The sequence below is a fragment of the Somniosus microcephalus genome, chromosome 3 (assembly GCF_052327205.1).
Source record: "Somniosus microcephalus isolate GS21.2 chromosome 3, FLI_Smic_1.0, whole genome shotgun sequence".
NCBI classification, from domain to species: domain Eukaryota; kingdom Metazoa; phylum Chordata; class Chondrichthyes; order Squaliformes; family Somniosidae; genus Somniosus; species Somniosus microcephalus.
The window spans coordinates 17,224,632-17,249,601 of NC_140989.1; the positions used below are offsets into that span (position 1 = coordinate 17,224,632).

Consider the following 24,970-nt stretch of genomic DNA (forward strand, 5'->3'; position numbering starts at 1 on the left):
TCTCTCTAAGCTTCTCTTTGTTATGCGCCGCCTGTTTGTTTTAATGTGCAGTCCCTTTAAATTTCTGCGCCTGCGCGGCGTTTACAGTGTAAAAGCCGGTGAGCTGCCCAGGCGGGCCCTTGCAGGTTACCGCATGGCTGCGCGCATGCGCACCTTAGCGGGAACATTGAACGAGAGTGAGAGTGAGCGAGAGCAAGAGTGAGCGAGAGAGAGAGTGAGCGAGAATGAGAGCGCAAAACAGCGAGAGAACGAGAGAGCGAGAGCGCGAGAGAGAGCGCGAGAAAGAGCGAGAGAATGAGAGCGTGAAACAGCGAGAGAATGAGAGCGCGAGAGAGCGAGAGAGCGACAGCGAGCGAGAGAGAGATGGCGAGAGAGTGAGAGAGAGAGAGCGCAAGAGAGAGACCGAGAGAGCAAGAGAAAAAGCGAGAGAGAGAGAAGGAAAGGTTTTAACAGAAACAGAGCTCGGAGGATAGAGGTGAGGGAAAGATCAGCCATTCTTCGATAGGCCAACTGTGGACTGCAGTTGATAGCTGGCAGCTAGTTCCCTTTCTATTAAATCTCAAATTGGAATGAAGTAAAGTAGTTCATATTAATTTATGTGAATTGGTTGCTGGTCGTTCCTTCCTAGCGTATTCCCTACTGGTATTTATTCCCTCTACATTTTTCAGTAATTAAACTGAGGAAAAATAGTTGTAAATCTTGCGACAGTTTCTTGGGTTGGTTCCACTGTCAAGTGAATGAGAGCTTTGTAATCAGAGACACACACAGAAGAGGCCTTCAGTCATTTCCCTCCAAAACCTTCTTACCAAGTACTTCCAGAAGAATCAGAGTTTCCAAAAGCACTGAAGGAACCATCAGCTCTCTGGTATGTTAACTCCCTTTGGTAACCTGAAAAACAAAATCATTGCTTGAGAACTGGGTTAAGAGTCGAGAAGGGAATCGGACCAACTCTTGATCCAGCAGGGACTTAGAGAGATATGGCTTTTGCAGGTAGGAAAGAGATTAAAAAAAGAAATGGGCAGAGCAGGTATTAACAATTAAATGGATACTGGGGAAATCTCCGAGGGCTGAATTATTATTTTTTTCCCACGCATTCCTTATTCTTCTGTGCGTACTAACTCATCTCCAGAAGAGTAACGCGAGGTCAAAGCTAAAACTAAAAACTGTTTTTCTCCATAAGAACATAAGAAATAGGAGCAGGAGTCGGCCATACGGCCCCTCGAGCCTGCGTCGCCATTCAATAAGATCATGGCTGATCTTCGACCTCAACTCCACTTTCGCACTCTATCCCTTAATATCCAAAAATCTATCGATCTCTCTCTTGAATATACTCAACGACTGAGCCTCCACAGCCCTCTGGGTAGAGAATTCCAAAGATTCACCACCCTCTGAGTGAAGAAATTCCTCCTCATCTCAGTCCTAAATGGCCGACCCCTTATTCTGAGACTGTGACCCCTGGTTCTAGACTCCCCAGCCAGGGGGAAACATCCTCCCAGCATCTACCCTGTCAAGCCCCTTAAGAATTTTATACCTTTCAATGAGATCACCTCTCATTCTTTTAAACTCTAGGCCTAGTCTACTCAATCTCTCCTCATAGGACAATCCCCCCATCCCAGGAATCAGTCTAGTGAACCTTCGTTGCACTCCCTCTATGGCAAGTATATCCTTCCTTAGGTAAGGAGACCAAAACTGTACACAATACTCCAGGTGTAGAGTCACCAAGACCCTATATAATTGCAGTAAGACATCTTTACTCTTATACTCAAATCCCTTTGCAATAAAGGCTAACATACCATTTGCTTTTCGAATTGCTTGCTGTACCTGCACGTTAACTTTCAGTGATTCATGTACAAGGACACCCAAGGACACCCTTTATCTGCTTCTCTGACACACTTAATACTTTCTGCCTCCTTTGTGCCTTAATACTTTCAGCTTCTATCCTTCTGCTCGTCTTCCATTCTTCTTCTCACTCCGTATAATACTCACGCATTTTCCCTGGGCTGGGGCAAGATTTCCTCAGATCACGAGGTGTTATTGATCTTGGCAAACGTTGTGGGAATATTTCCTATGCTCACAATTCTAATGAGATCTCAAATACCCCCTCACAGCGTCTTTCCAGTCTCACTAGAAGCAGCGGTTCTGAGCAATCTTCTCCCCGTGCAACGCTTTTCCTAGGCACAGTGACACTCGGGCAAGCACTAAGGTCCCAAAGAAAACAGGACATCTTGGCCACTGGTCTAACAAAATCCAACATTTCACACTTCACCATTCCATTGGCTGCCACAGACCCCGGTTACAGCCAATGGCGGTCATTGAAAAGAGAAGAGCAGCTTGTGATCTTCTGGCCGCTTCTCATCTTCCACCATCCGTAAACTTCAGCTCGTCCAAAACTCTGCTGCACGTATCCTACCGCGCATCAATTCCCCTTCGCCCATCACCCCTGTACTCTTTGACCTACATTGACCCCTGGTCCACCAATTCCTCAAATTTAAAATTCTCGTCCTTATTTTCAAATCCCTCCATGCTCTCGCCCCTCCCTATCTCTGTAACCTCCTCCGGCCCTACAACCCTCTGAGACCTCTTCATTCCTCCAATTCTGTCCTCTTGCGCATCCCCGATTTCCTTCACTCACCATTGGTGGCCGTGCCTTCAGCTGCCTGGGCCCTAAGCTCGGGAATTCCCTGCCTAAACCCCCCCCGCCTCGCCTCCTTTAAAATGCTCCTTAAAATCTACCACTTTCGATCACCTGTCCTAATATCTCCTCATGTGGCTCAATTTCAAATTTTGTTTGCTAACCGCTCTTGTGAAGCACCTTGGGATCTTTTACAATGTTAAAGGCACTATATAAATCCAAGTTATTGTTGTATCTTGCCATTTGCCTGTTTCTTTCCCATTCTTTCTCGCTCTGTCTCTCTCTGTAAGTTTTCTATTCCTGTGTCTCTGCCTTCGATGTAATGCCTCTCACACATGGAATCATTGAATGATAGAATGGTTACAGCACAGAAGGGGGCCATTCGGCCCATCGAGCCCGTGCCGGCTCTCTGCAAGAGCACTTCAGCTAGTCTCACTCCCCCGCCCTTTCCCTGTAACCCTGCAAATTTTTTTCCTTCAGGTACTTATCCAATTCCCTTTTGAAAGCCACACTTGAATCTGCCTCCACCACCCTTTCAGGCAGTGAATTCCAGATCCTAACCACTCGCTGAGTAAAAATGTTTTTCCTCATGTCGCCTTTGGTTCTTCTGCCAGTCACCTTAAATCTGTGTCCTCTGGTTCATAGAAACACAGAAACATAGAAGATAGGAGCAGGAGTAGACCATTCGGCCCCTCGAGCCTGCTCCGCCATTCAATGCGATCATGGCTGATCATCCAAATTCAGTTCCTGCTTTCTTCCCATATCCCTTGATCCCTTTAGCCTTAAGAAATATATCTAACTCCTTCTTGAATATATTTAATGAATTGGCCTCAACTGTCTTCTGTGGTAGAGAATTCCACAGGTTCACCACTCTCTGGCTGAAGAAATTCCTCCTCATCTCAGTCCTAAATGGCTTACCCCTTATCCTTAGACTGTGACCCCTGGTTCTGGACTCCCCTGCCATCGGGAACAGCCTTCCTGCATCTAGTCTGTCTAGTCCTGTTAGAATTTTATAAGTTTCAATGAGATCCCCTCTCATTCTTCTAAACTCTAGCGAATATAAGCCTAATCGACCCAATCGCTCTTCATACATCATTCCTGCCATCCCAGGTATCAGTCTGGTGAATCTTTGCTGCACTCCCTCAATGGCAAGAACATCCTTCTTCAGATAAGGCGACCAAAACTGCACACAATACTCAAGGTGTGGTCTCACCAAGGCCCTGTACAACTGCAGCAAGACATCCTTGTTCCTGTACTCGAATCCTCTCGCTACGAAGGCCAGCATACCATTTGCCTTCTTAACTGCCTGCTGCACCTGCATGCTTACCTTCAGCGACTGGTGCACAAGGACACCCAGGTCTCTTTGCACTCCCCCTTTTCCCAATCTATTGCCGTTCAGATAATGATCTGCCTTCCTGTTTTTGCCACCAAAGTGGATAACCTCACATTTATCCACATTATACTGCATCTGCCCAATTACCCAACCTGTCCAAATCGTACTGGAGTTTCTCGGCATCCTCCTCACAGCACACACGCCCACCCAGCTTTGTGTCGTCTGCAAACTTGGAGATATTACATCTAGTTCCCTCATCTAGATCATTAATATATATTGTGAATAACTGGGGTCCTAGCACCGATCCCTGCAGTACCCCACTAATCACTGCCTTCCACTCAGAAAAAGACTGTTTATTCCAACTCTTTGCTTCCTGTCTGCCAACCAGTTCTCTATCCAAGTCAGTACCTTACCCCCAATCCCATGTGCTTTAACTTTGCATGCTAGTCTCTTATGCAGGACCTTATCGAAAGCCTTCTGAAAGTCCAAATACACCACATCCACTGGTTCTCCCTTATCTATTCTAACAGTTACATCCTCAAAAAATTCCAGTAGATTAGTCAAGCATGATTTACCTTTTGTAAATCCATGTTGACTTTGTCCGATCCTGTCACTGTTTTCCAAGTGCTCTGCTATTACATCTTTTATAATGGACTCTAGCATTTTCCCCACTACCAATGTTAGGCTTACCGGTCTGTAATTCCCCATTTTTACTCTACCACCTTTTTTGAATAGTGGGGTAACATTAGCTACCCTCCAATCCATGGGAACTGTTCCAGAATCTATAGAATTTTGGAAGATGACCAGCAATGCATCTACTATATCTAGGGCCTTCTGCCAATGGGAACAGTTTCTCTCTATCTACTCTGTCCAGATCCCACATGATTTTGAACACCTCGATCAAATCTCCTCTCGACCTTCTCTGCTCTAAGGAGAACAACCCCAGCTTCTCTAGTCTATCCACGTAACTGTGCATTTACAGGGTTTGTTTCATTAGCATTTTGCGACGTGCAGGACAGGCAGCCAGACTGCAGCCAGCGTGCATTGCTTCAGAATCGGGCACAGGGGCTGGGCCTGGGAATGGCTGTGGCGGAGCAAATCAAGCTGTGAGGGAGATTCTCCAAGATGCATGGGGGAGAGAAAAACTAGGAGCTGAGGCATGAGCTGAGGAGAATGGAGGAAGTGTTAAAAGAAAAACTTGCATTGAGGTCGCTGACGTAAGCAAACTACTAGGCACTTGGTCTGAGTATTAAACAAGGCTTTAATCAACTGTTTTTCAACATGGAGATCTAGTTGTGTCCTTCACTAGTTCCTGTTAAAGAATGTCCTGAGCAAGCTGGGCCCGTGCCCGAGTATTTATACTCTCCCTGGACAGCGCCACCAGCAGGCCGCCCAGTATTATTTCATAAGTTATTTCCACATGAATGACAAGATTCATGTCATTCTTCCCGCCTGAAAGATTGGAAGTCCGGCAGCTTCCTTCTACCGAATTAATCGGACTAAGAATAGACGCAGTCGTTTGGATCTCCATTGGAGTCATAGTCTACACAGTCTTCAATAAAGTCAAACATATGAGGGGATACATAATTAACAAGCATTCGTAAATTATTAGGAACATTCTCACCACACTCCTCGAGGAAGTTGCTGAAGGTACGATACCAGTGTTTCCATACCTTAGCAGCTGTAAGTGAATTCGGGTCCAGGTCAAGACGGGAGGGTCGGAGTAGTTTCTCCATGATGGATTGATTACTACGTCTGAGTTCCCTTCTACAGTTTGAATCAGAGCTGTCTGTTCCCAAATCACTCAGAGCGGTTAAATTGATATAAGAAAACTACTAGGCACTTGGACTAAGTATTAAACAAGGCTTTAATCAACTGTTTTTCAACATGGAGATCTTGTTGTGTCCTTCACTAGTTCCTGTTAAAGAATGTCCTGAGCAAGCTGGGCCCATGCCCGAGTATTAATACTCTCCCTGGACAGCGCCACCAGCAGGCTGCCCAGTATTACTTCACAAGTCATTTCCACATGACTGACAAGATTCATGTCAGTCGCCTCCTCCGCCACCGCGCTTTACAGTCACTTTTGAAGTGTAGTCACTGTTGTAATGTAGGAACCGCGGCAGCCAGTATGTGCACAGCAAGATCCCACAAACAGCAATGTGGTAATGACCAGATATTCTGTTTTTTTAGTGATGTTGATTGAGGGATAAATATTGGCCCCAGGGCGCCTGAGCGAACGCCCCTGCTCTTCTTCGAAATAGTGTCATGGGACCCTTTGGGTCAACCTGAAAGAGCAGACGGGGCCTCGGTTTAACATCTCATCTGAAAGACGGCTCCTCCGTACTACAGTGTCAGCCTAGATTGCTCAGGCCTCTGGAGTGGGACTTGAACCCGCAACTTTCCAACTCAAAGGCGAGAGTGCTGCCCACTGAGCCATGGCTGACAGTGTGGGGCTTGGATAGGGGCGGTCTGGAATGCACTTGTACCAAGAGCTGGACGGTCTTCCTGCTGAAGTCATGGTAGATCTAGAGCCATAACCCGAAAGCCCTGCAAGGTGCAAGTGTGAGAGAGAAACTGAGTGCCGGGGGCTTCAGTGGGAGCTGGGGCCTGGAGGCCAAGGGCCTCAGAGTACGAGGCCATGGCAGGCTGTTGGCGTGTTCCTGAAAGTGGCCCTCAAGGCAAAGAGCTAGTGAGAAAACACTGCTGTGATACATCGTAATACAAAAACCCACCTTGGATCATGTACGACAAAGCTTTCTGCTCAATCTCCTCATTCACTTCCTTTACGGCCGTCAAGTATTGTAAAATGTAAATATTTGGAGCAAATTTGATCATGTTCTGTTCGCCACACCCATAAGGCATCTGAAGCAGATCCTCGAAACCATGAATGGAAGGTCCAAGTATATCACCTGAAAGAGAGAAATGGTTCTCATGAGCCTTTTCCATTTGCTTTACACGTGTACTGCTTTTGCACATAGTGGGCCAGTTCCCAAGAGATATAAATCCTGCTGCAAATGAAGTATAAATCCAGTCATAAAATATAGATTTTATAAAACGCTCTTAAAATATCAAATTAGGCCAGTGAAGAAGAGGCCGTATCGCACAGAACAGAATGTGGACAAGTGAATTGGGCGGTGTCGCTGTGTGCATAACGGGCGGCCAATTCACTATTACCTGTTTCGCACTACTGCAGGAGACCAATCTCTACCCCGTTAGACCAATCTCTATCCTGTTCGACCAATCTCTACCTGGTGTCAGCTCACCCACTGCTGAAACCCTCGTCCATGCCTTTGTTACCTCTAGACTTGACTATTCCAACGCACTCCTGGCTGGCCTCTCACATTCCACCCTACGTAAACTTGAGGTCATCCAAAACCCGACTGCCCGTGTCCTAACTCGCACCAAGTCCCGTTCACCCATCACCCCTGTGCTCGCTGACCTACATTGGCTCCCGGTTAAGCAACGCCTCGATTTCAAAATTCTCATCCTTGTTTTCAAATCCCTCCATGGCCTCGCCCCTCCCTATCTCTGTAACCTCCTTAAGCCCCACAACCCCCCGAGATATCGGCGCTCCTCTAATTCTGCCCTCTTGAGCATCCCTGATTATAATCGCTCAACCATCGGTGGCCGTGCCTTCTGATGCCTGGGCCCTAAGCTCTGGAATTCCCTGCCTAAACCTCTCCGCCTCTCTACCTCCCCTTCCTCCTTTAAGACGCTCCTTAAAACCTACCTCTTCAACCAAGCGCCTTGGGACTTTTTACTACACTAAAGGCGCTATTTAAATAAAAGTTGTTGTCGTTGTTAGACCAATCTCTACCCGATTAGACGAAACTCTACCCGGTTAGACCAATCTCCACCGGGTTAGACCAATCTCTGCCCGGTTAAACCAAACTCTGCCAGGTTAGACCAAACTCTGCCCGGTTAGACCAATCACCACCCAGTTAGACCAATCTCTGCCCGGTTAGACCAATCTCTGCCCGGTTAGACCAATCTCTGCCCGGTTAGACCAAACTCTGCCCAGTTAGAACAATCTCTGCCCGGTTAAACCAATCTCTACCCGGTTAGAACAAACTCTACCCGGTTAGGCCAATCTCTACGCGGTTAGACCAAACTCTACCCGCTTAAACCAATCTCTACCCGGTTAGACCAAACTCTACCAATTTCTACCCGGTTAGACCAATCTCTACCCAGTTAGACCAATCTCTACCCGGTTAGACCAATCTCTACCCGGTTAGACCAATCTCTACCTGGTTAGACCAAACTCTACCAATCTCTACCCGGTTAGACCAAACTCTACCCGGTTAGACCAATCTCTACCTAGTTAGACCAAACTCTACCAATCGCTACCCGGTTGGACCAAACGCTACCCGCTTAGACCAAACTCTACCCGGTTAGACCAAACTCTACCAATTTCTACCCAGTTAGACCAAACTCTACCTGGTTAGACCAAACTCTACCCAGTTAGACCAATCTCTACCCGGTTAGACTACACTCTACCCGGTTAGACCAAACTCTACCTGCTTAAACCAATCTCTACCCAGTTAGACCAAACTCTACCAATTTCGACCCAGTTAGACCAATCTCTACCCGGTTAGACCAATCTCTACCCGGTTAGACCAATCTCTACCCAGTTAGACCAATCTCTACCCAGTTAGACCAAACTCTACCAATTTCTACCCAGTTAGACCAAACTCTACCCGGTTAGACCAATCTCTACCCGGTTAGACCAATCTCTACCTGGTTAGACCAAACTCTACCCAGTTAGACCAATCTCTACCCGGTTAGACTACACTCTACCCGGTTAGACCAAACTCTACCCGCTTAAACCAATCTCTACCCAGTTAGACCAAACTCTACCAATTTCGACCCAGTTAGACCAATCTCTACCCGGTTAGACCAATCTCTACCCGGTTAGACCAATCTGTACCCAGTTAGACCAATCTTTGCCTGGTTAGACCAAACTCTACCAATCTCTACCTGGTTAGACCAAACTCTACCCGGTTAGACCAATCTCTACACGGTTAGACCAAACTCTACCAATCGCTACCTGGCTGGACCAAACTCTACCCGCTTAGACCAAACTCTACCCGGTTAGACCAAACTCGACCAATTTCTACCTAGTTAGACCAATCTCTACCCGGTTAGACCAATCTCTACCCGGTTAGACAAAACTCTACCCAGTTAGACCAATCTCTACCTGGTTAGACCACACTCTACCCGATTAGACCAATCTCTACCCAGTTAGACCAAACGCTGCCCGGTTAGACCAAACTCTGCCCGGTTAGACCAATCTCTACCCGGTTAGACCAAACTCTACCAATCTCTACCCGGTTAGACCAAACTCTACCAATCTCTACCCAGTTAGACCAAACTCTACCAATCTCTACCCAGTTAGACCAAACTCTACCCGGTTAGACCAATCTCTACCCGGTTAGACCAAACTCTACCAATTTCTACCCGGTTAGACCAATCTCTACCCAGTTAGACCAAACTCTACCCGGTTAGACCAATCTCTACACAGTTAGACCAAACTCTACCAATCGCTACCCGGCTGGACCAAACTCTACCCGCTTAGACCAAACTCTACCCGGTTAGACCAAACTCTACCAATTTCTACCCAGTTAGACCAATCTCTACCCGCTTAGACCAATCTCTACCCGGTTAGACCAATCTCTACCCGGTTAGACTAATCTCTACCCAGTTAGACCAATCTCTGCCCAGTTAGACCAATCTCTGCCCAGTTAGACCAAACTCTACCAATCTCTACCCGGCTAGACCAATCTCTACCCGGTTAGACCAATCTTTACCCGGTTAGACCAAACTCTACCAATCTCTACCCGGTTAGACCAAGCTCTACCTGGTTAGACCAATCTCTACCCGGTTGGACCAATCTCTACCCACTTAGACCAAACTCTACCCAGTTAGACCAAACTCTACCAATCTCTACCCGGTTAGACCAAACTCTACCAATCTCTATCCAGTTAGACCAAACTCTACCAATCTCTACCCAGTTAGACCAAACTCTACACGGTTAGACCAAACTCTACCAATCTCTATCCAGTTAGACCAAACTCTACCAATCTCTACCCGGTTAGACCAAACTCTACCAATCTCTACCCGGTTAGACCAAACTCTACCAATCTCTATCCAGTTAGACCAAACTCTACCAATCTCTACCCAGTTAGACCAAACTCTACACGGTTAGACCAAACTCTACCCGGCTACACCAAACTCTACCAATCTCTACCCGGTTAGACCAAACTCTACCCGGTTAGACCAATCTCTACCCGGTTAGACCAATCTCTACCCAGTTAGACCAATCTCTACCTGGTTAGACCACACTCTACCCGATTAGACCAATCTCTACCCAGTTAGACCAAACGCTGCTCGGTTAGACCAAACTCTGCCAGGTTAGACCAATCTCTACCCGATTAGACCAATCTCTACCCAGTTAGACCAATCTCAATCGGGTTAGACCAATCTTTGCCCAGTTAGACAAATCTCTACCCGGTTAGACCAAACTCTACCAATCTCTACCCGGTTGGACCAAACTCTACCCGCTTAGACCAATATCTACGCGGTTAGACCAAACTCTACCAATTTCTAGCCAGTTAGACAAATCTCTACCCGGTTAGACCAATCTCTACTCAGTTAGACCAATCTCTACCCGCTTAGACCAAACTCTACCCGGCTAGACCACACTCTACCCGGATAAACCAATCTCTACCCGGTTTGACCAATCACTACCCGGTTAGACCAAACTCTACCCGGTTAGACCAATCTCTGCCCGGTTAGACCAATCTCTGCCCGGTTAGACCAATCTCTGCCCGGTTAGACCAATCTCTGCCCGGTTAGACCAATCTCTGCCCGGTTAGACCAATCTCTGCCCGGTTAGACCAATCTCTGCCCGGTTAGACCAATCTCTGCCCGGTTAGACCAATCTCTGCCCGGTTAGACCAATCTCTGCCCGGTTAGACCAAACTCTACCAATCTCTACCCGGTTACACCAAACTCTACCCGGTTAGACCAATCTCTACCCGGTTGGACCAAACTCTACCAATCGCTACCCGGTTAGACCAAACTCTACCCGCTTAGACCAATCTCTACCCAGTTAGACCAAACTCTACCAATTTCTACCCAGTTAGACCAATCTCTACCCGATTAGACCAATCTCAACCCGATTAGACCAAACTCTACCTGGTTAGACCAATCTCTACCCAGTTAAACCAAACTCTACCCGATTAGACCAATCTCTACCCGGTTAGACCAAACTCTATCCGGTTAGACCAAACTCTACGAATCGTTACCCGGTTAGACCAAACTCTACCCACTTAAACCAAACTCTACCCGATTAGACCAATCTCTACCCAGTTAGACCAAATGCTGCCCGGTTAGAACAATCTCTACCCGGTTAGACCAAACTCTACCAATCTCTACCCGGTTAGACCAAACTCTACCAATCTCTACCCAGTTAGACCAAACTCTACCAATCTCTACCCAGTTAGACCAAACTCTACCCGGTTAGACCAAACTCTACCTGGTTAGACCAAACTCTACCAATCTATACCCGGTTAGACCAAACTCTACCCGGTTAGACCAAACTCTACCCGGTTAGACCAATCTCTACCCGGTTAGACCAAACTACCCGGTTAGACCAAACTCTACCCAGTTAGACCAAACTCTGCCAATCTCTACCCGGTTACACCAAACTCTACCCGGTTAGACCAATCTCTACCCGGTTAGACCAAACTCTACCCGCTTAGACCAATCTCTACCCGGTTAGACCAATCTCTACCAATTTCTACCCAGTTAGACCAATCTCTACCCGGTTAGACCAATCTCTACCCGGTTAGACCAAACTCTACCCGGTTAGACCAAACTCTACCCGGTTAGACCAAACTCGACCCGATTAGACCAATCTCTACCGAGTTAGACCAAACACTGCCCGGTTAGACCAATCTCTACCCGGTTAGATCAAACTCTACCAATCTCTACCCGGCTAGACCAATCACTACCCCGTTAGACCAAACTCTACCCAGTTAGACCAATCTCTACCCGGTTAGACCAAACTCTGCACGGTTAGACCAAACTCTGCCCGGTTAGACCAATCTCTACCCGGTTAGACCAAACTCTACCAATCTCTACCCGGTTAGACCAAACTCTACCAATCTCTACCCAGTTAGACCAAACTCTACCAATCTCTACCCAGTGTAACCAATCGCTACCCGGTTAGACCAAACTCTACCCGCTTAGACCAATCTCTACCCGGTTAGACCAAACTCTCCCAATTTCTAACCAGTTAGACCAATCTCTACCCGGTTAGACCAATCTCAACCCGATTAGACCAATCTCTACTCGGTTTGACCAATCTCTACCCGGTTAGACCAAACTCTACCCGGTTAGACCAATCTCTGCCCAGTTAGACCAATCTCTACCCGGTTACACCAAACTCTACCAATCTCTACCCGGTTAGACCAATCTCTACCCGGTTAGACCAATCTCTACCCGGTTAGACCAAACTCTACCAATCTCTACCCGGTTAGACCAAACTCTACCTGGCTAGACCAATCTCTACCCGGCTGAACCAAACTCTACCAATCGCTGCCCGGTTAGACCAAACTCTACCCGCTTAGACCAATCTCTACCCGGTTAGACCAAACTCTCCCAATTTCTAACCAGTTAGACCAATCTCTACCCGGTTAGACCAATCTCAACCCGATTAGACCAAACTCTACCTGGTTAGACCAATCTCTACCCGGTTAAACCAAACTCTACCCGGTTAGACCAAACTCTACCAATCGCTACCCGGTTAGACCAAACTCTTCCCACTTAGACCAAACTCTACCCGATTAGACCAATCTCTACCCAGTTAGACCAAACGCTGCCCGGTTAGACCAATCTCTACCCGGTTAGACCAAACTCTACCAATCTCTACCCGGTTAGACCAAGCTCTACCAATCTCTACCCAATTAGACCAAGCTCTACCAATCTCTACCCAATTGGACCAAACTCTACCAATCTCTACCCAGTTAGACCAAACTCTACCCGGTTAGACCAATCTCTACCCGGTTAGACCAAACTCTACCCAGTTAGACCGATCTCTACCTGGTTAGACCACACTCTACCCGATTAGACCAATCTCTACACAGGTAGACCAAACGCTGCCCGGTTAGACCAAACTCTGCCCGGTTAGACCAATCTCTACCCGATTAGACCAATCTCTACCCAGTTAGACCAATCTCTACCCGGTTAGACCAATCTCTGCCCGGTTAGACCAATCTCTGCCCGGTTAGACCAAACTCTACCAATCTCTACCCGGTTAGACCAAACTCTACCCGGTTATAACAATCTCTACCCGATTAGACCAAACTCTACCAATTGCTACCCGGTTGGACCAAACTCTACCCGCTTAGACCAATCTCTACGCGGTTAGACCAAACTCTACCAATTTCTACCCAGTTAGACCAATCTCTACCCGGTTAGACCAATCTCTACCCGGTTAGACCAATCTCTACCCGGTTAGACCACTCTCTACCCGGTTAGACCACACTCTACCCGGTTAGACCAATCTCTACCCGGTTAGACCAATCTCTACCCGGTTAGACCAATCTCTACCTGGTTAGACCACACTCTACCCAATTAGACCAATCTCTACCCAGTGTAACCAATCGCTACCCGGTTAGACCAAACTCTACCCGCTTAGACCAATCTCTACCCGGTTAGACCAAACTCTCCCAATTTCTAACCAGTTAGACCAATCTCTACCCGGTTAGACCAATCTCAACCCGATTAGACCAATCTCTACTCGGTTTGACCAATCTCTACCCGGTTAGACCAAACTCTACCCGGTTAGACCAATCTCTGCCCAGTTAGACCAATCTCTACCCGGTTACACCAAACTCTACCAATCTCTACCCGGTTAGACCAATCTCTACCCGGTTAGACCAATCTCTACCCGGTTAGACCAAACTCTACCAATCTCTACCCGGTTAGACCAAACTCTACCTGGCTAGACCAATCTCTACCCGGCTGAACCAAACTCTACCAATCGCTGCCCGGTTAGACCAAACTCTACCCGCTTAGACCAATCTCTACCCGCTTAGACCAAACTCTCCCAATTTCTAACCAGTTAGACCAATCTCTACCCGGTTAGACCAATCTCAACCCGATTAGACCAAACTCTACCTGGTTAGACCAATCTCTACCCGGTTAAACCAAACTCTACCCGGTTAGACCAAACTCTACCAATCGCTACCCGGTTAGACCAAACTCTTCCCACTTAGACCAAACTCTACCCGATTAGACCAATCTCTACCCAGTTAGACCAAACGCTGCCCGGTTAGACCAATCTCTACCCGGTTAGACCAAACTCTACCAATCTCTACCCGGTTAGACCAAGCTCTACCAATCTCTACCCAATTAGACCAAGCTCTACCAATCTCTACCCAATTGGACCAAACTCTACCAATCTCTACCCAGTTAGACCAAACTCTACCCGGTTAGACCAATCTCTACCCGGTTAGACCAAACTCTACCCGGTTAGACCGATCTCTACCTGGTTAGACCACACTCGACCCGATTAGACCAATCTCTACACAGGTAGACCAAACGCTGCCCGGTTAGACCAAACTCTGCCCGGTTAGACCAATCTCTACCCGATTAGACCAATCTCTACCCGGTTAGACCAATCTCTACCCGGTTAGACCAATCTCTGCCCGGTTAGACCAATCTCTGCCCGGTTAGACCAAACTCTACCAATCTCTACCCGGTTAGACCAAACTCTACCCGGTTATAACAATCTCTACCCGGTTAGACCAAACTCTACCAATTGCTACCCGGTTGGACCAAACTCTACCCGCTTAGACCAATCTCTACGCGGTTAGACCAAACTCTACCAATTTCTACCCAGTTAGACCAATCTCTACCCGGTTAGACCAATCTCTACCCGGTTAGACCAATCTCTACCCGGTTAGACCACTCTCTACCCGGTTAGACCACACTCTACCCGGTTAGACCAATCTCTACCCGGTTAGACCAATCTCTACCCGGTTAGACCAATCTCTACCTGGTTAGACCACACTCTACCCAATTAGACCAATCTCTACCCAGTTAGACCAAACGCTGCCCGGTTAGACCAATCTCTACCCGGTTAGACCCATATCTACCCGGTTAGACCAAACTCTACCCGGTTAGACCAATCTCTACCCGGTTAGACCAAACTCTGCCCGGTTAGACCAAACTCTACCCAGTTAGACCAAACTCTACCAATCTCTACCCGGTTACACCAAACTCTACCCGGTTAGACCAACCTCTACCCGGTTAGACCAATCTCTACCCGGTTAGACCACACTCTACCCGGTTAGACCACACTCTACCCGGTTAGACCACACTCTACCCGGTTAGACCACACTCTACCCGGTTAGACCACACTCTACCCGGTTAGACCAATCTCTACCCGGTTAGACCAATCTCTACCTGGTTAGACCACACTCTACCCAATTAGACCAATCTCTACCCAGTTAGACCAAACGCTGCCCGGTTAGACCAATCTCTACCCGGTTAGACCCATATCTACCCGGTTAGACCAAACTCTACCCGGTTAGACCAATCTCTACCCGGTTAGACCAAACTCTGCCCGGTTAGACCAAACTCTACCCAGTTAGACCAAACTCTACCAATCTCTACCCGGTTACACCAAACTCTACCCGGTTAGACCAATCTCTACCCGGTTAGACCAAACTCTACCAATCGCTACCCGGTTAGATCAAACTCTACCCGCTTAGACCAATCTCTACCCGGTTAGATCAAACTCTACCAATTTCTACCCAGTTAGACCAATCTCTACCCGGTTAGACCAATCTCTACCAATCTCTACCCGGTTACACCAAACTCTACCCGGTTAGACCAACCTCTACCTGGTTGGACCAAACTCTACCAATCGCTACCCGGTTAGACCAAACTCTACCCGCTTAGACCAATCTCTACCCGGTTAGACCAAACTCTACCAATTTCTACCCAGTTAGACCAATCTCTACCCGATTAGACCAATCTCAACCCGATTAGACCAAACTCTACCTGGTTAGACCAATCTCTACCCGGTTAAACCAAACTCTACCCGATTAGACCAATCTCTGCCCGGTTAGACCAAACTCTACGAATCGCTACCCGGTTAGACCAAACTCTACCCAATTAGACCAATCTCTACCCAGTTAGACCAAATGCTGCCTGGTTAGACCAATCTCTACCCGGTTAGACCAAACTCTACCAATCTCTACCCGGTTAGACCAAACTCTACGAATCTCTACCCAGTTAGACCAAACTCTACCAGTCTCTACCCAGTTAGACCAAACTCTACCCGGTTAGACCAAACTCTACCTGGTTAGACCAAACTCTACCAATCTCTAACCAGTTAGACCAAACTCTACCCGGTTAGACCAATCTCTACCCGGTTAGACCAAACTCTACCCGGTTAGACCAATCTCTACCTGGCTAGACCAACCTCTACCCAATTAGACCAATCTCTACCCAGTTAGACCAAACGCTGCCCGGTTAGACCAATCTCTACCCGGTTAGACCCATATCTACCCGGTTAGACCAAACTCTACCCGGTTAGACCAATCTCTACCCGGTTAGACCAAACTCTGCCCGGTTAGACCAAACTCTACCAATCTCTACCCGGTTACACCAACTCTACCCGGTTAGACCAATCTCTACCCGGTTAGACCAAACTCTACCAATCGCTACCCGGTTAGACCAAACTCTACCCGCTTAGACCAATCTCTACCCGGTTAGATCAAACTCTACCAATTTCTACCCAGTTAGACCAATCTCTACCCGGTTAGACCAATCTCTACCCGGTTAGACCAAACTCTACCCAGTTAGACCAACCTCTACCCGGTTACACCAAACTCTACCAATCTCTACCCGGTTAGACCAAACTCTACCCGGTTAGACCAAACTCTACCAGTCTCTACCCGGTTAGACCAAACTCTACCAATCTCTACCCGGTTAGACCAATCTCTACCCAGTTAGACCAAACTCTACCCCGTTAGACTAAACTCTGCCCCATTAGACCAAACTGTGGTGTATGTGCCTTTAAGAGCAATTATGGTGTATGTGCCTTTAAGAGCCCCAGGTGTGCGTAATGCTGGTAATTGCCACTTGGGCTATATAAGGCTGTGTATTGTGTATATCCTTTAGAAACCCCCCACAGACTTGCTTAGTAAATACCTATGAACCAACGCCTGTCTTCAGTGTCTTTATCTACACACGGACACTACAGTGGCGATGAAGTGGAAACGGACTTACCTGCAATTCGGCAGCACCTCAAGGACATCGATTCCTCCAGCATCCAGAAGACTCAAGGAAGTAAGGGACACTGTGGTTTCACCAGCTGGCCAAGCTGGTGACAGGTACTGCGCTAATCCTTCCTGGGCGTCAGGCTGGAGCTCCAGCGGTGGGCTCTACAGCTGAGACAGGCAGCGAAATCGGAGGCAAGCAATAACAAACTGGGAGGGTGCACTCGAGAGACGGCCGGCGCGGCAAGCAGGTCAGCGTTTAGACCTCCGTCGGGAACGAGTCTCCAACAGTGAATAAACGGGAACCACAGTAAAACAGCGTTGTTATCGGTAGCAGCGGCGGGAAAGCGCGGGAAGCGCCATATCTTTGCTGAAATGCCTAAATCTGGTAATATTGAGGCTTTTGATGGCGAAATAGAAGATTGGACCACATACGCGGAAAGAGTAGAGGTTTATTGCACTGCAAATGGAATAACAGATGAAAAAAAAGCTTCAGTACTTCTGAACTTAATGGGCGTGAAGACATACGGGCTGTTACGAAATTTAATCACTCCAGCCAAACCAAAGGACAAGACTTTTAAAGAAATTGTTGATACCCTGCAGGAGCATTTAAACCCAACACCGCTGCTGATAGCGGAACGATTCAAGTTCTTCAAGAGAAATCAACACAAGAATGAAAGTAACGCTGATTACCTAACCGAATTAAGAAAGCTATCAAAGTACTGCCAATACGGAGCAGGACTATCGAATTATCTTCGAGACAAATTTGTTTGTGGTCTCTTAAGTGAAGGAACACAAAAAAGACTGCTTTCTGAAAAAGATTTAACATTGGACAAAGCTTTCAGTATGGCTCTATCATACGAAGCAGCAGCAAAAGGAGCTGCAGAGATACAAGAGACACAGGACTTCGGCACCCATAAAATGACACAGGAGTTCGGAAGATGTTATCGCTGCGGCAGATCCACCCATAACCAGAGGGACTGCTGGTTCAAGGGCAAAGCATGCAGGCAATGTGGTAAGATTGGACACATTGCACGGGTATGCCAATCTGGACAAAATAAATCCACTGACAGAAAACAAAAAATCAATAAAGAAAAGTACAGGAAGGTACAAATGATGGCGGACAGTAGCTCCGAAGACCAGAATAGCGATAGCGACTCCGGAAACAAGAGACTAAGCTATCTCAAATTACATAATGTGCTTGCCAAAGAGGATTACCAAACCATTTGGGTTACCCTCACAATAGCAGGGTCCCCAGTTAAAATGGAGCTAGATACAGGATCAGCTCTAACCGTAATAAATCGACGAGATTACGAGAGGCTATTTTCGCATATACCTCTAAAAGACACATCCATTATCTTAAAAACATATACGGGGCAGAAAGTCTACCCCAAAGGAAAAATAAGGGTTCCTGTGGTATACAACGGCAAAGAAATACAAAAGTTGTATTTATACATTCTACAAGATGGTGGTCCACCGTTGTTGGGACGTGAATGGATAAGGAAGATACGTTTAGACTGGCACTCCATTCAGGCACTGACGGTGACCAGGAAGGAAAAAAACAATGATGACATCATACCTGAACGATTAAAAGACATCTTGGCCAACGCCAAAGAAGTGTTTCAAGAGGAACTAGGAACCTTGAAAGGCATCACCGCCTCAATAAAAGTGGAAGATACAGCAATTCCAAAATGTTTTAAGGCAAGACCGGTGCCACATGCAATACGTCCGGCAGTCGAGGCAGAGCTGAAGAATTTGGAAAAGGCAGGCGTATTATCCAAAATAGATTGGAGCGAATGGGCAACACCCATCATTCCAGTCATGAAAAAAACATTGAAAAATAACTCTGAGGAACTAAAAAAAATTCGCATCTGTGGGGACTTTAAGGTGACTGTAAACCCGGTCCTTCACACGGTACAGTATCCTCTTCCGAGGATAGAAGATATTTTCGCCTCACTATCCGGAGGGAAACGTTTCACAAAAATTGATTTGGCACAGGCATATCTACAGATGGAGGTTGAGGAGACCTCTAAAAAGTATCTCACAATAAACACACACAAAGGCCTGTACCAGTACAATCGACTGGTTTTTGGAATAGCATCAGCTCCAGCTATCTGGCAAAGAGCTATGGAGCAAGTCCTGCAAGGGATTCCGGGGACTCAGTGCTACCTAGACGACATCCTTATAACAGGAGAAAACGACAACGAGCACCTTGCCAATTTGGAGCAGGTGCTCACTAGGCTGAAAGAACGGGGCCTACGAGCAAATCGCCCCAAGTGCGAATTTTTCCAAAATCAGATATCATATTGTGGCCACATAATTAATAAGGAAGGGTTGCATAAGTCACCTGAAAAAATTGAAGCAGTTATAAAAGCCCCAGCACCTGAAAATGTTTCACAATTAAGGTCATTCCTGGGATTAATAAATTACTATCATGAATTTTTACCGAACTTATCAACTATTCTACACCCTCTTAATGACCTTCTACAGACAGGAGTGATTTGGAAATGGAACGAAGACTGTAAACGTGCCTTCCATAAATGTAAAGGCTTAATCACATCCGAGAAAATTTTGGCTCATTACAACCCATCACTACCAATCAGACTGGTGTGCGATGCATCCCCTTACGGCATAGGAGCGGTATTGTCCCATAGATTCCCTGATGGCTCGGAACGGCCGATAGCTTTTGCGTCACGCTCATTGAACTCAGCTGAGCGTAACTATGCCCAGATAGACAGGGAAGCACTCAGCCTGGTATGGGGAGTGAAGAAATTCAACCATTACCTACACGGAAAAAAAATTACCTTGCTGACTGACCATCAACCACTCATCTCCATATTCAACCCTAAAAAAGGTGTCCCCATTATGACGGCACAAAGACTACAGAGGTGGTCCCTTTTTCTAGGGGCACACCAATACAACATTGAATACAAAGGGTCAAAACAGCATGGGAATGCTGACGGTTTATCACGCCTACCGTTGCCAACGATAGAAGAGGCACCTACAGTAGACCCAGTAGAGATATTCCACTCTACCATAGTAGAATGTCTACCGGTGACAAATTCTGCCATTGGAAGGGAGACAAGAAATGACACTACTCTCTCACAGGTCTACGATTTAACAGTGAAGGGATGGCCAGCACATGGCGAACCACTGTTGCCAGCATTCTCGCAAAGAAGAGAACAGCTGTCAGTGTGCCGAGGAACCTTGATGTGTGGATCCAGAGTGGTGATTCCACCCAAACCCCAGGATAAAGTGCTAAAGGAGCTTCACGAGGGGCATCTGGGTGGAGTGAAAATGAAGAACCTAGCTAGGGCGTTTGTATGGTGGCCAGGTATCGATGGAGACATCGAAGACATGACCAAGAGCTGCCTAGGATACCAGAAGGTCCAAAATGCTCCGCCACAGGCCCCTCTACATCCATGGGAGTGGCCCTCATCTCCCTGGCAAAGGGTGCACATCGACTTTGCTGGTCCATTTATGGACTCAATGTTCTTAATCGCAGTTGATGCACACTCCAAGTGGCTGGAGGTAATAAAGATGTCCTCCACCACCACGGAAAAAACCATCACAGTATTAAGGACCATATTTGCCAGGAATGGGCTGCCGGAGCAGATATGTTCTGATAATGGACCGCAATTTGTGTCCGAAGAATTCAGAAAGTTCTTAAAGAACAATGGGGTAAAGCACTACACGTCCGCCCCATACCATCCCGCCACCAATGGATTGGCTGAAAGGTTTGTCCAGACCTTCAAGAAGGCCATCAAGGCCATGGGTAATGAAGACATAAAACTTCAGCACAAGGTGGATAACTTCTTAATAACAACAGAAAATGCTGGAAAAACTCAGCAGGTCAGGCAACATCCGTGGAGAGAAATTTGAGTTGACGTTTCGGGTCCAACCCGAAACGTCAACTCAAATTTCTCTCCACGGATGTTGCCTGACCTGCTGAGTTTTTCCAGCATTTTCTGTTGTTATTTCGGATTTCCAACATCTGCAGTATTTTGCTGTCGTGGATAACTTCTTATTTGCATATAGGAATGCAACGCATATGGTTACTAACCAAACTCCCGCCATGATGTTCTACAATAGAAACCTAAGATGCCGGCTGGATTTGGTCAAGCCCAACATCCGAAGGGACGTGGAGAACCGACAGTTTCAGGGCATGAATGAAAGGCCAACTAGGGCCTTCCAGATAGGCCAACCGGTTTTGGCCTGGGACTACCGTACCGAGAAATGGCAGCCTGGAACTATCTGCACACGATTAGGACCACTGATGTATACCGTGGACATCGGAGACAGCATAATAAGGCGCCATGCTGACCAAATCATCAAGTCATCCGAAAAGGGACAACCTACACCACCACTCTATACATCTAACGATGAAGTAGAGATACCCATATCTACCTCCGATCCGGTGATACTGGAGCCCGATGAACCCGACACTGGCCTTCAAGCCGAATCAGCCTTGCCAGAAGAACCTACTACACCACCAGAAACTACTACACCCCCGAGGCGTTATCCGGACCGAGTCAGGAAGCCTCCTGAGAGACTAACTTATAATTAATTAATACAGCAATGTATATTATTTTGCATATAACATGTAATTAATAATTACTTAAAATATGATGTACTAGTTAGCTAGAAGGGGAGGAATTGTGGTGTATGTGCCTTTAAGAGCCCCAGATGTGCATAATGCCGGTAATTGCCACTTGGGCTATATAAGGCTGTGTATTGTGTATGTCCTTTAGAAACCCCCCCCAGACTTGCTTAGTAAATACCTATGAACGAACTCCTGTCTTCAGTGTCTTTATCTACACACGGACACTACACAAACTCTACCTGGTCAGACCGAACTCTACCTGGTCAGACCGAACTCTACCTGGTCAGACCGAACTCTACCCAGTTAGACCAAACTCTACCAACCTCTACCCGGTTAGAACAAACTCTACCTGGTTAGACCAAACTCTACCAATCTCTACCCGGTTAGACCAAACTCTACCCGGTTAGACCAAACTCTACCCGGTTAGACCAAACTCTACCTGGTTAGACCAATCTCTACCAAACTCTACCCGGTTAGCCCAAACTCTACCCGGTTAGACCAAACTCTACCAATCTCTACCCAGTTAGACCAATCTCTACCCGGTTAGAGCAAACTCTACCCGGTTAGACCAAACTCTACCCGGTTAGACCAAACTCTACACGTTTAGACCAATCTCTACCCGGTTAAACCAATCTCTACCCAGTTAGACCAATCTCTACCCCGTTAGACCAAACTCTACCCGGTTGGACCAAACTCTACCCGGTTATTTCCTGGACGAGAGGCGCAGTATCTCAGCCGAGCCAACACAGGGGGAGCTCTGAGCAGAGTGCAGCTGTTTCCCGATGTGGGAGTGAGGAAGAGCGAGAGATTGCTTATGCACACTCAGACAGCAAGTTCCTCCCCTCCAGTGACTGACCCAAGTGCCCATTCTTCATGTGTCAGCCCCAACAGCGAGTACAGTGAGCTGTGTGGGTCGATCCAACGTCCACACGTGCACATTTCCAGCAGGGTTTGCTGAACAGCAGTGAGCACTCGAGCTGACCCAGGCGTCGGGAGACCCGGGTATATGGTAGCCCATACGTCAGGTGACCCAGGTGTCAGGTGACCCAGGTGTCAGGTGACCCAGGCGTCAGGTGGCCCAGGAATATGGTGACCCAGGCATAAGGAAACCTCCCCCCGTGACACCCTGCAGCCAAAAAAGACTGGGGTAAAAAATGAGCCACTTACGGTAAAACTATCATTAGCGCATAGCAAGATCTCACCAAAAGTAATGAGATAAATGACCAGATCAGCTGTTTTAGTTGTTGGTTGAGGGATAAATATTGGCCAGAACACCGAGGATAATGCCCCTGCTCTTCTTGTGAACTAGTGGCCGTAAGATCTTTTACGTCCACCTGAGAGGGCAGACGGGGCCTCGGTTTAACGTCTCATCTGAAAGACGGCACCTCAGACAGTGCAGCACTCCCTCAAATACTGCACTGGGAGTGTCAGCTTAGATTTTGTGCTCAAGTTTTTGGAGCGGGGCTTCAACCCATGATGTTCTGACTCAGAAGTGAGAGCGCTACCCACTGAGCCACGGCTGACACCAAAGAAACAATAAGGAACTTCCAAATATGGATATTAATCAAGTGTCCTGGGGTGAAGAATGTGGAAATTATGGTACAGAAGGGCCTGAGCTGACCAGAGCTCTCCAGCTGGAGTTACCTAAACTAACCCCATTTTCCTGGCCCGTCCCCTGGTCCTTTTAGATATATATACCGGGTATAAGTAGCTCAGTTGATAAGCCTTTAAGGCTGACAGAGCCTGGCCATGAAAGGAGACTGGAGGGCCACGCAATATCGCATTTCAGGATCAGTTACTTCCACCGGGAGCCTTCACACTGCAATCGCCCAGATGCAGGATTCTAACGAGAATAAATCGCCATAAAATTTTGGCTAAATCATGATAGATGATCACCAAATATTTACTGCGCATGAATGAGTTTTGTTGGCAGCCTCCGCAACTGTTCTGCTTGCATAAAGAGAGATTATTGTGTGTTGCTTGGCCCGGAGGCTGCTAACGACTTCACTGAAGTGTCTGCCCAGAAAGATACGACGCCAGCGTACTGGAATTATTACCACAGAGAATCTGTGCTGTACATGCGAAGAATGAACAATTGGTTACCTAGCCATGGCATTTTGTTTCTTTAACGACTGCCATTTGCTAATATACGAACGTGCCGTACAAGAGATATTTTATACCCTTGTTTATTTTTATGGCTCTCCAGACTTAACTTTTTGTTTATGAAACGTTTTCTCTAGGCTCCTCTCAATGCCTGTGTGCAGTCGGACCACACATAACTGGAACATTAGAAACAGCAGTGGGCCATTCAGCCCCGCGGGCCTGTTCCGCCATTCAATGAGATCATGGCTGATCTGTTCCTCAACTCCACTTAACCACCTTAGCACCACATCCCTCAATACCCTTCCCCAATAAAAATCTATCACAATCTTCTTCGGCAGTACCTCCCAAACCCGCGACCTCTACCACCTAGAAGGACAAGGGCAGCAGGCGCGTGGGAACACCACCACCTCCCAAGTCCCCCTCCAAGTCACACACCGTCCTGGGTCAAAATCCTGGAACTCCCTCCCTACCAGCACTGTGGGAGTGCCTTCACCACACGGACTGCAGCGGTTCAAGAAGGCGGCTCACCACCACCTTCTCAAGAGCAACTAGGGATGGGCAATAAATGCTGGCCTCGCCAGCGACGCCCAGATCCCAGGAATGAATTTTTAAAAGCTCTAATTGACCCAGAATCCTTTTGGAGGAGAGAGTTCCACTACACTTTGTGCGAAAAAGTGCTTCCTAATTTCGTTCCTGAACGGCCTAGCTCTAATTTTAAGATTGTGCCCTCTTATTCTGGACTACCCCCCTCCCCCAAACCAGAGGAAATAGTTTCTCCGTAGCTACCCTATCGAATCCTTGTAACATTTTAAACACCTCGATCAGATCACCTCCTCAATCTCCTGTACTCATGGGAACACAAGGCAATTTTATGAAAGCTGTCCTCATATCTTAACCCGCTAAGCCCCAGTGCTAAGTTAACTGATCTCAAGATGGAGATATGGGTGCGATGATTGGTTTCAGCATTCCTGAGCCAAGGGTTGGTAAAATCAGCAAGGATT

General features: G+C 47.2%; 1 protein-coding gene across 1 annotated transcript in view; it reads right to left on the bottom strand.

Moving 5' to 3' along the window:
* The window catches only part of cd109 (CD109 molecule), a 183,368-nt gene that overhangs the window by 65,054 nt on the left and 93,344 nt on the right, over nt 1-24,970 (bottom strand). Inside the window, exons 23-24 of the mRNA XM_085979227.1 lie at nt 6,698-6,874; nt 807-888 (exon numbers count right to left, since the gene is read on the bottom strand). Coding sequence (XP_085835353.1) covers nt 807-888; nt 6,698-6,874 — 259 coding nt within the window. The remainder of the gene's footprint in view (nt 1-806; nt 889-6,697; nt 6,875-24,970) is intronic.